The sequence below is a fragment of the Melospiza melodia genome, chromosome Z (assembly GCF_035770615.1).
Source record: "Melospiza melodia melodia isolate bMelMel2 chromosome Z, bMelMel2.pri, whole genome shotgun sequence".
NCBI lineage: Eukaryota > Metazoa > Chordata > Aves > Passeriformes > Passerellidae > Melospiza > Melospiza melodia.
Genome location: NC_086226.1, coordinates 55,881,841 through 55,894,097, shown reverse-complemented (window position 1 = coordinate 55,894,097; position 12,257 = coordinate 55,881,841). Strand labels below are relative to the sequence as shown.

General features: G+C 40.0%; 1 protein-coding gene across 5 annotated transcripts in view; it reads right to left on the bottom strand.

Moving 5' to 3' along the window:
• AOPEP (aminopeptidase O (putative)) overlaps positions 1-10,108 on the bottom strand; it is a 175,532-nt gene extending 165,424 nt beyond the window's left edge. Inside the window, exons 1-3 of one of the 5 annotated variants that reach the window (XM_063181029.1) lie at positions 10,091-10,108; positions 9,706-9,920; positions 1,270-2,223 (exon numbers count right to left, since the gene is read on the bottom strand). In XM_063181029.1, coding sequence (XP_063037099.1) covers positions 1,270-2,075 — 806 coding nt within the window. In that variant the 5' untranslated portion in view covers positions 2,076-2,223; positions 9,706-9,920; positions 10,091-10,108. Of the gene's footprint in view, positions 1-1,269; positions 2,224-9,705; positions 9,957-10,090 lie in introns of those variants that run through there. The other 4 variants (XR_010031312.1, XM_063181033.1, XM_063181032.1 and 1 more) reach the window with 4 other exon arrangements.
• Between the last annotated feature and the right edge of the window lie 2,149 nt (positions 10,109-12,257).

Sequence of the window (12,257 nt, the reverse complement as noted above, 5' to 3'; positions counted from 1 at the left end):
GCCACGAAATGTCACTAAAGTAAAAATAATGCTTTGCAGTAAAAGACTCATAAAGAGTCAAAACTGTTCATGATTTAGATGCTTAAAAGAAACATTCAAATGCTCAAACCACAGAGAGGAGGAGTCCTATACCAGCTGAGTCTTGCCAACATTAGTTAGTTGGGCATAGACATGTGATCATGGGCAATTGCTCTACCTTCACATGCAGTCAAAATTCAGAATTTTCAGATATAAGGGTACTATGTCAAGTTAAATTTCCTAAACTTATACTAAAAATAACTCCTCAGGGAGTGAGGAAAAGAAGGGAAATAAATAATGAACATGACTGAGGCATTTCTGGACTTGATGGTGGTTACAGATTAGTAGCAGAATTCCCTAACCACAACAATCAAAAGGCCTCATTTTCCTCATCAACACAGATGCTAGTGAAAAAACTTAATTTATATGAATATAACTGAAATAAAAGATGACCATTTATCTTTTGACTGGGAAAGGAAAGCAAGTATTAAATTAGATCACATTTGTTCCTTTTCTTCCAACTTTGTTCCTGCTTTTTAGACATCAGAAAGAAATAACAGCCATTAAAATCCACCTTTCCCCATTCCAATAAAACAATTACAGTTTTAGAAGTCAAGAGTGGATTGTAGTTTCTCCTCTATAAAAGGGATATATTCAGTACAATACCATGTCCTTTTCACTAACACTAGATATAATTGCCAATTCTTCAGTTTGCAGTTCATTTGCTTTCATCAATGTTCTTAACATTATAGATGAAGAAGATTTTGAAAGCTGATTATGACAGACTAAACAGGAAAAGACTGTATTTCTAAGCTGATTACATTATTGACAAAGGACTAATTGTGAAGTAATTCTATTAAATGTTACGTATATTGAACCTTATGCTGTGTAAGCCAGGAAGGAAAAAGAGCACAAAGTAACGTGTCACTCATACCTTTTCTTTCCCCAAATGATAATTCTCCATTCCCTGCACACACTTATTGAAGTACACACAAGTTATTTACTCCCACCCAAAAAGACCAAACACAATCACTAAGACAGGCCTGTGATCCTCAAGTCCATTAGGGTTTCACGACCAGAGAATTGTCTATTCTTCTACAAGACAGCAAAAGGATTCAAATCAAGGATGAAATGAAAACTGTGGAACAGTGTATTCATCATCTTCACAGTTGCTCAGCAATTATATGATTCTCCATTCTTGCATCTATTTAAATTTATTGCATACAAATCTTTCAGCAAACAGTTACATACCTGCCACTCTGGTCTGTAGTCCATGTAACAGATCTTCCCTCTGGCTTGGTTTTGTACCATATTCTTATTGCATGAGGAAAGTCCGCTGGAGACTGAATTCCTGATTTCCTTATCTCCAAGCTCCAGGTGCCAGTACTAAACAGAAGCTCCCCACAGCCAGGTGCCTGGCTACAGTGAGTAAAATAGTATAGCTGTTCCTTCCAGCGATCTGCAGGTAAAGTCACAAGTTCATGTACAATCTGATTCCTGATATTTTCCAGCTCCTTTGAAACACCAGTTAGCTTGGCAGACCTTGTAAATTTTTCAATGCCTGACACAGCAGCAACATCTAACTCTTCAACCTTTAGCACAGATAAATCACAGCAGTCCAATACCAGCAGAAAATCCTTGTTTCCATGATCCTCTATGTCATAGCAGTCCTTTGAACTAGAAATCCCAGAAGCCTGTTCATTGTTGCTATAGTTACCATTTTCATCAGAAGTAGCTTCCTCTTCTTTACCACTGACAGCAAAATCATTACATTCCGTTTTAGATGAACAAGTACTAACATTTATCATAGGAATGCGGCAGGGCTCAGATGCCCTCATTTTACAGGTTTCATCAAACTGTGACTGGCAGCATTCTTTGCCAGCACTGATGGTTTTCCTGTACTGGCTCCCAGTCTCAAAGAACAAAACTATGCTGCCTTCAATAACTTTACTTTCAAAATCCACATCCAAGTCCAATACATAGTGCTTTAAAAGCATGTAACTAGTGTTTGCCATTAAAGGCAAATCATCCTTCATGGGGTCTAGCTGCGTCTCCATGTTCACCTATTGGGCAACAGTTTCACAAAGCCTTGAACAATTCTGACATATGATGACTCCAGAAGGAGAATATTCAGTCTCCCAGCGCTAAAAATAATTTTGAATAAGATTACAGTATTGAAATTGTAGTTTATCCACCTCTTGCAATCTAAAAAGAAAAAAAAAAAGAAAATCATCTCACAACCATTTCTGAAATGCTCTGATTCTATTTAAAGTCCAGCTCCCTTTATGACAATAGTACAGCTAAAGGGTGATTGTATCTCCACACAATGGCATCAGACCAGAATAGCATCTACTTGCTTCAGGATTTGCTGTCAAGGACCAGTGGCTGTATTTTTCAGATAAGAATTCAAATTCAGATAAGAACTCAAATACTTTCATTTCAGTTGTTCTTTCAGAGAAGAACTCAAATGAAAGTATTTCTAGACAGCTTTTATAAACTGATAGAAACAACCAAATATATCAAAAGATAGTGATATATTTTAAATAACAAGAGTAAGTCTAAATCATCTCATAGGTCTTAAATGTTTAGAGTAATAAATTCCTATATGCAATGCTTGCCCACAGATTAATATACTTTCCACATTACAACCACTCCCACATCAGCTCTTACAAGAAAATGAGCGAACTTACAAGGAGTGCATTCCAAGTATTCCTTTGAGATTGCTCATCAAGATTTTTAAAATCTTAAATACCTGAGGTATATAATTACATTTTTGTAGCTGGAAACTCACAACAACAACTCAGAATAGTGCCTTACAGAAAACAAAAAGTCTTTTTACTGGAAAATAAGTAAATACCTATAAAGGCACAAAAATACTAAAATGCGCCAACATTTGTTGCAACAATAGGCAGAAATTCATCACAAAATTGAACTGACATGCATTCTCTGTTTTGCCTAAGTCGTGCACTTTTAGCCCACTGAAGTTCTTTCTGTTTGCTTTCTAGATAAGGAATAGGTATCAGAGGATGAAATACAGAGTTCTCTCCCTGGCATTTCAGTGACACTCACCATGATAGGCAGCCAGGCCTGCTTCTAAGTGCCATAAGAGAACAGATACTCCACTGTGACATGCACAATCCATTTCACAGTTTTACACCTCATCACAGACTTCAAACTATCCAAAGCAAATTTTTATATAGTTCTCCAAGTCAGCACAGAGGGAAAATCACTCCCCAAAGACTTGTTGGATCTTTTCTGTAGGAGTCCAGGGCATACTACCAAGCTACTATCATTACGTGAAAGACTCAGGGCAAGAAACCCAGGGCAAGATGTCCATATAGTTCCCTAAACTAGTTTCACATAAGGCACAAAAACATAGCATGTATCTCCCTACCTCAGTGGCTTTCTAGCTGTCAGAAACAGCTCTTTCAGGGCTGTCTTTGATGGCAAGCTACGAAAAACCTTCCTTTGAACATGTAACAATCTTTCAGTACTTCTGCAAACATACTTGGGCAACAAGCTCACATCAGAAGGTTCTTTCACTGAAATAGCTCAGTAAATTCAGGCATCATGAACAATGCATCTATGATGTCTGTGTAATGCTGTGGACTGAACCTGATGTTACCTGGATTTTTTCCTGACTACCAAAACCTCATGATGGCCAGCAGGTCAAGTAATTATTGGTGATAGAGTAAAGAAATAATGTGACTTGGTGGGGAAAACCTCAACACTTAGCTAACATTCAAATTCACATTTTTAATTTGTAAATATTTGTAATATAACACTGACAACTTTTATAAAATGTGAGTACTATCCTATGCACACAGCTGTAGGGAGATGAGGCCAGCCTTGGGAAAAGGCAATTAGGGAAGATTACCTGCTGTAGCCCTGGTCCTGACTGGGTGTCTACAGCAGATGTAGGCAGCCTTCCCCTAGAGGGGCATGGGGAAAAGACAAGCAAAAAAATCTAAGCTGTCTTGCAAATACAACTATCCTCCATGCACTGCAAGGCATTACACTGAGCTAATTTTTTTAAACTGCAAAAACTGATTGGTTTTTGTATTCTGTATAGCTGCTTTTTTTTTTCTTTTTTTTTTTTTTTTTTTGTTATTGGAATGAAACACTAAATGAAAAGGGAATGAGAAAATAAAGAATAAGAACAGAAATATACCATTTTAAGTCTAAGAACACCAAAATATACTCCCAGGAAACAGCATTCTCTGTCATTGTCATGAACAGCACTGCTAATTTTATGACATTCAAATACGTGGATAAATGTTTGTGTCCCAGACAAGATGGATATCTACTTCTCCTTCAGGCTCTGGTTGGCTTATCAAATATTGGACCTCAACCACCTTGGAAAATTACCAGTTTTATTCAAGAAAATACAGGAATGAACTGTTTATTTGGACACTGAAGTAGACAGGGGACACTTAAATAGAAGAGCTTTTTATTACCAAGGAAAAAGCAAAAGATCAGGGCACCGAATGACCATGCACACAACCCCTGTAGCAATGAAACAAATAAAACAGGAATCACATCAAAGCAAACCTGAAATAAAAAGTGAAAAAAAAAAGTGCAAGTGAAAAAAAAATGCAAGCAAAAAAAAAAAAAAAAGGTAAAGGAAGGATGCACTTCAGCAAAAGAGGAGGATAAAAATTACAACAGAATGTAATATCAAAGTTAAAAAGTAATGAACTTTTTCACAAATTTTTTTAAAGGACCATTCTCAGAACATGTAATTGAACACGACAAAATTATTTATATGTATATATTTTGCTACATTTGTTTCAAGTCTAGGTATCTGTACATTTGCTTTCAATCAGTAATGCTAGTTCAACGATGTTGTAAAACAACATACTGATCCTTTGTTTGAAATTTAGCATCCACACATAAACTGTCCCTCATTGGTGCAGCAGGACGAAACCACTGAGATGACATACAGAGAAATTACATGCGCACTCACAGAAGAAAGAAGTTGTAATGACAGATACTAGGGATTGGTGAGGAGGAAAAAGGTAGCTGTGCAACTATCAAATATGTAAACCCCATTCTCTTCTTTGTATAGACTGTGATGTCTTTTCATAAATACATGATAATTTGGGTGGTTTAACTGAACAAGTTGTAAACAATGATTTTATTTACCATTTGATTCCAACGGCATTTGACTAAATATAACTTCATGGTGTCTTTTCTTCAATCAAGTCTTCCCAAAAATTGTAAATAAGTCACAGTATTATTATCCCTCCAACATAGTTACTACTGCTGGTATAAAATACAGCCTATTGAAGTACTAGGCAGGACCAACAGCGGCTGCAATGCTACACAAATTTGCAACTCAAGCCCAGGTAAAAAAATAAAGCATTCTTTCTGAGAAAGGAAGAATAATTTCCTACATTTTATGTGACAAATTAAGTATAGACTGAGATGAAGTGTAAAAAAATTAACTCCCAAACTGTGTACAATCACATAACTAATTCAGTCTAGCATTTGCCATTCATTCTGAATTTCTTTTCACTTTTCCTTAATAGGTAAAGAGAACAAATTCTAATCACGGTGTTGATATAATACAGGAAACATGTTACCTCACCATCTGAAGCAAACCCCTTGCTGTACACCTTGAAAGTTCTCTGCACATATTTCAGCTTTGTGTATGTAAACAATAAATGTTTTACTACTGCTTCATAAATATGCTGTTCTTGGAAATATTCTTTGAATTTGGTATGATAAGTTGTTCACTATCTTACATATATATCAAGGTACTGGCATCACAGAAAAGATACATTTTTTGACATTTTTTTAAATATATCTCTTATTCAACATTGTCTCATTGTCTTCTGTAATATTTTTTGCTATATTATGCCCATAATATGAGTATCTGGTTTTAATTTCTGTGCAATTAACGCATTTGACCTTTAGAAAAGGAGGTTCACTAGGTGAACTCCAGGCAAAAAAAAAAAAAAATAGAAATTGTAATGCTGCTACAAAGTCCTGTTGATCATTTCATAAACAGTGTTTAATGTCATACTTCTTTCACACTAAGAAATATAAAAAATTACTAGTATATTTTAAAGATAGACCTTAAATTCAATGGATCTTTCTTATTAAATTTACTTTGTAAATACATTTTGTAAGTAATACAAGTAATACAATTACATGGAAAGCTGATTATTTGGTTTTATGTTTTAATATTTTAGTAGACAGATGTTCACAAAACAATAAACAGTAACAGCAGACGGTGGCCAACTTTAATAGAGTCAATCTTGATCAGCAGCACATAATAACATTGCATAAAAGACACGAAGAATGGGAAACAGGAGAGATATGATCCTTTGGGGAATTATATATGTATAACATTCTTTTCCACTCAATACAAAAAGCATCAGCCTGAATTAGAAACACAGGTCTCTGAAAGCAAATATGAGGAAAAAAAGTTTCCAGGCAACATAAAACACAGTTGAAAAGTAGACAAGATTAAGCTTCCTAAAAATATGTATGGGGAGGGGAGGGGGGAAGTTTCTTTTTGATACGCAATACACTGTAACTCAAAGTCTCAAATTTTAAAGTTAAAAGTCACAAGGAAATAAAGAGATAGGGAAGAACTTCAAAATACAATTCTGTCCAGTGAAAGCTGAGGGAAAAAAAAAAAACCCAGGGACAGCTGAACTCCACAGAATACCCATTTCAAATAGTGAACCAGAAAGGGGAAGAGGAGCACAGTTATACGAAGGAGTCTAGCTAAACTTGTAAACAGCACATTAAAAATTAGAGTGATCAATTATGATAACTGACATTGATATTTCAGTAATCCAAGAAGCTGTTATTTTAAATGCTAATAGCTAACTACTCCAGTCTAACTCCACTCTTACAGTAATAATCCAGATAAGAAAATTAGCAAAGCCTCTGAACTCGTTGAAATGTCCATCAGGGGCACTACTAGGTGGAAGCAAGTGAAAGGCTTCCAAACTTAAAAAAAAAACCCAAACAAGCCCACCTTAAAAAACAGAAGATGCGTGGTCATTAGAGATGACTTCATAATATAATGTCAGGAGCTAGAAACACACTATCAAGGATGTACTGAATTATCTACTCCCTTTCCAAGCACAGACCTAATTTCCCTGCACTCCTGCTACACCAGCCAGTGAAGGATTGTCTCACATGGGACACTGTCATGGCTTACACAGCTGTGAAAGGCAAACATAGCTGCCTAAGATAGTTCTGCATCTTCTCATGAAGGCATACACCCAACATGAAGCATATACAAAATACGTCTTGTTTCAGACCACAACTGCAGTTGTTGTTTTTCATGCATTTCCAAAATCTTAGAAAGCAAAAATGAATGAAAAGAGGGATGTACAATAGAAAATCAAGTCTCCAGGCAATCCAAGCAGTTACAGCTCTGTAGGTGATATCTAGCAGGCCCTGGAAAACTCCCAGCATGGAGCTGTTGCAAATATTTGCGTACATAAACCAGTTAATGCCTTGCAAACCATACCACTGTTTTTTATTGTGCAAAATCAAAGTCACACAAAGTAACACCCAAATGCTGACACAAGTAGCAAGCATCAACCCCTAAGATGGTGCCCATTTCTATCTCAGCTTTTCTGTTTTTCACACCCCACACAAACTCATTCCCTGAAATAACAGTCCAATTTAAGTAACTCCACAGAAATTTACACAAATTTAGTTTTCTAGCAAACTAAGGATGGTCAGAAGAACCCTACCAATGCTAAGCCTGCTTGAAGATCCTGCCAGAATAATCTGCTTTGATCAGCAGAAATAGCTATTTCCATGCACAGCCACTTGAGCACAGAGCCTGGCAGGTGCACCTGAGCTGGTAATGTAAGCTAATATCCTGATGCACAAACAAGGATCTCCGAAGCACAGAGTACTTGATTGTGTTATGTACTCACGCTATTCTTCAAAAGGTGTAGAAGAATTTCAGTGACACAGACTTTTCCTGTATTTTCCTGTGGCCCCTGGTCAATGGCCAATATTCAGACACATTTAAATGCCACCTTTTTATACAACTAAATTAAGCCATGTTTGGACTCTCTTCACCTTCAGCCTAGCATAATTTTCTTCATCTGTACAAAAAAGCTAATTCAATTGCTTTCAACAAGCAGGTGTTAGAACTAAGGCTATAATGCTCTGTACTTAACATTTAAAGAAACTTTAAAATGAAAAAAAAAGCACCCTTTGGATAAACATTCTCTTTGATAATTAGAAGATGTTTATAACTAATGCCATTTAAACTGCTTTCAAGACAGCTCCATCCAAATCCAGGTTTATACATTTTCTACTCAATATAAGACACTAAGATCTTACTAAGAACTCAGTTTTGACCACCAGTATCAACAATAATTTTACTCTTTAGATACCAAGAAATATGTACACATTATTTTTGGTAATTACAAACTTTTTTTTCCCTACACACACATCAGACAAATACCTAAGAGACCTTAAGCCTTTTTAAGACAAGAATGGGTTCTATAGATGAAAGTAAGGCTTAAACAAACTAACAGAAACATTTGACCATGTTAAACTGCTATAAAGCAATCCACAGAAGAGAGCTTACAGACCTCACTCTACGTCACAAGAGAAACAGCACATTTTGTAATGAGGCTTTAATGTGAAAATTAATTCAATCACTGAAATTCCTTGATAAAACAATTGGTACCATTCCAGAAGTCTCCTTTTAAGTCTGAAAACCATACGAATAATGAGTACAACGGAAGACCTTCTTTACCAATTACAGCAGCAAGTTAGCAGAGAGGGAAATTTATTTCAATGAGCTGAAAAGACAAGCCAAGAGAGAAAACTCCATCCTCCAGCTTAAATAATAAGATAAATACAAAAAAAAAAAAAAAAAAAAAAAAAAAAAAAGAAGTCCCCTTCTGCTCCCAAAATACTAATTCCCAAAGAAAAACACCCAAGACCGAAAAAGAAGCATAACTTACAACTGGTAGAGGATCCTGATATTACCCTTAACCCATCCTTACTCCATTGACAATTATTTGTATTAAATACTTAAAGAGAGACCAAATATGTGTTTTACAATTTTCAGCCCCCAAATCCACCATTACTTTATTTATCAAAAAATCCACCAAAATTAAAAAAACAAAACAACCCCATGACCAACATTTGTGTAAGGACAGAATTTTCCAGTTTTTATTTTACAAAACTATTTCAAGGTGGACATGGGCCTGGGTAATTTGCTATACTTAACCCTGCTTGAACAGGGACTAGATAATTTTCAGTGGTCCCTCCAAAGCGAGTGATTCTATAGAGATGCTGAACAGCATTAAAGAGGAACTACTTTGGATTTTATTTCCATTCAAAATACACAAGGAAAGGTTCTGTGCGACTGACTTTCAGGACATGGAGCATCCATGTCTGACGATATTCATATATAGGAATCGCCCAAATAAAATGAGTGCTGAAACAGAATGACTGTTTTCAGTTTAATGCAACTGTAGTTAATTAATAATACCTACAATGTCAAAGAACTAAATCCTTAAGGCTGGAATCAGAAAAAGTCTTTTCAATGTTGACACTGGCAAGCCATCTCAGCCATTTAACTAGATCTCTGAAATCTAACCATTATCCTCAGTAAAGGATACAACTAAACTGAGATCCTCAGATGAATTACACGCCACCAGTTATTAAGACAGGAGTTTCACCTACGTGTTTCCACTGTAAAGAGGACAATGAGTGGAACAGATTTGAGAGGGTCGAACACATCCACGTTTAAAGTTCTTTCAGAACACCAGCAGCCCACAAGAATGCCATCGATCCAAGCTGCGTGAAAAAGGACAGCAGCGATCGCCGGCCGCAGGCTCCTTACTGCCTTGCATTCCGCCTCCTGCACTGCTCCCTATGCTCTGGGCGCAGCCATTTAGCTGGCGAGGAAAGGCAGGGATGGAAAATGTTGTCACTTCCAGCAGCGCCTCCCTCGCACGAGGCGTGGCGGAGCGCTGCGGGACAGGGATGCCGGCCCGTCCAGCCGAGCGCGGCGGGACCCGGCGGGAAGCACGGGGACGGGGGCGACGGACAGGGAAGGAACACTTACAGCGGCGGCCACTGCCCCGCCTGCGTGCCGGCTCCGGGGCGTGTGCGGGGACACACGTGGACACGCCGTCCCCTGCCCGGCCCCGCCGGGCGCCCGAGCTGCTGCCGCCGTCGCTGCCGCCACCCACCCGCGCCAGGCGCCGCGCCGGCTTCACCTCCCCGCCCCTACGGCGCGGCCCCGGCGCCCGCGGATGAGCTCATCCGCCCGGGCCCGCCCCGCCGCCACCGCCACGGCCACCGCCACGGCCACCGCCTCCGGCTCCGCCCGGGCCCGCCCCGCCACCGCCCGGGCCTGCCCCGCCACCGGCGCCCCCGCGGCCTTCGGCGGCCCGGGTGCGGGCTAGCGAGTGTAAGGCGTCTGCTGTCAGCAGAGCTGGCCTCGCCTCCCCAGCTAGAGGCTGATTTGGTGGATGACAAGTTGCCCATCAGCCGGCAGCGCCCTTGTGGTCAGGAGGGCCAAGGGTGTCCTGGGGCATCGGGAAGAATGTAGAAGGTTGAGGGAGGTGGTGCTGTCCGTCTGCTCGGCCCTCGTGAGGCCGCGTCTGGAGTGCTGGGTCCAGTTCTGGGCTCCCCAGTAAAAGAGAGACAAGGAGCAACAGGAACAGGAAGAGGTCTTAAAACAGTGGCAACAGTGGCTATAAATATAAGAAATTTCACTTCAACATAGGGAAGAATGTATTTTAAATTGAAGGTGGCAGAACGCTGGAACAGGCTGTGCAGAAGATGAAGGGCTTCCCTCTCTGGAGATACTCAAAACCCACAGGGATGTGTTCCTATGTAATCTGCTGTAAGTGACCCTACCTGGGTGGAGGGGTAGGACTGGATCATTTCCAAAGGTCCCTTCCAACCCTATTTTGTGATTCGGTGAATTTCCTTCTCCCTCGGTGTGGGGTAAGAGGGCCAGGGCAGGAATTGTACTGGTGCAGTCGCTGGTGGTGATGTTCAGTGTTGGGATTGCCCAGCCATTTGCACCAGCCCTGGTGGGCACATTAAAATATCCACCTGGAGACACACACTTATTGTTTTCACACTGAGGTGGGGACATGTGACTGATATGCAGGCAGCCAAAATCCCAGTAGCCTCTGCTTAGAGCATAAATAAAAGCATTTCTTTTTACATCATATGTATGATTAGACACTTGATTCAGTCATTTAGATTGGCAATGAATAATTAAGCTCTTGGAGCAGTTAATCACTGATTACCTGACAGGGCCGGTTCGTACAAGCTCCAGGGATGCACCTCAATGGGAAGTTGTTCTGTTACTCCTGCAAGTAAAATGAAGAAACATGAAACATTTCCAGTGATTTTGAGCACTGAAACAACCCCATTAACATTTAATTACTTACACAACATGGAAAACCACTAACAGCAAAAATTGGGAGTCTCTCCCAGAATTTCCAGTCGCATTTTCCAGGGCATTTTGAAGGGCAGTAGGAAATTTGGATTCAGATCCTTGCAAACCAGCAGAAATAGCAAACAAATTTCTCTCCCATCAAGCAATTGCCGTTATCCTTGGATTACAGAGATTTCCTGTCCCCCCTGGACAAATTATGCTAGGCAGGGAATTTGTGAATGCAGTTTGAAAACCATCCTGAGGAGAAGGATTTGGCTTAGTTTGTGAGCGTGTTGTCAGATGAAAAATTGTTTGCACCCGGTGGGCTAATACAATGCTTAGTCTTCAAAAACCACTGGCCTGTGGAACCACATTGAAATAAACAGGGCCAGGAGACTTCTCCTTTTTAATGCCTTTATTAAAAGTGACCAGCTCAGGATTGGGCGGCTCGGCGGGACTGCAGTCTCCCATTGCGACAGAGGATATGCGCAGCTCTGTCTATAAGGGGCAGAGCTGGGGAATCACATCCTCGTGGGAGCCTTTAGGGCGTGGTGTTCCCGTCTGGTGTTGGTTTTGCTGGCTGTCTTAGCAGGCCCTCATCTCCGGGGATGACTCCTGAGTCAGGGCGAGAGGGGCTCCGAAGGTGTTCAGCGTCTCTGCAGGCTCAGCACTGAGCTCCTCACGTCCAGACATCACTCTAGTCTCTCAACACTTATTTGGCTCGTTGTTTTTGGGGTTTTCTCAGTACATTCGGAGCAGGGGACCCACGCAGCATGCTGGTCCTGGAGTCACTTTGCATAACCCCCCCCTCTCCAGGTCTCTTCTCCTCACTGTT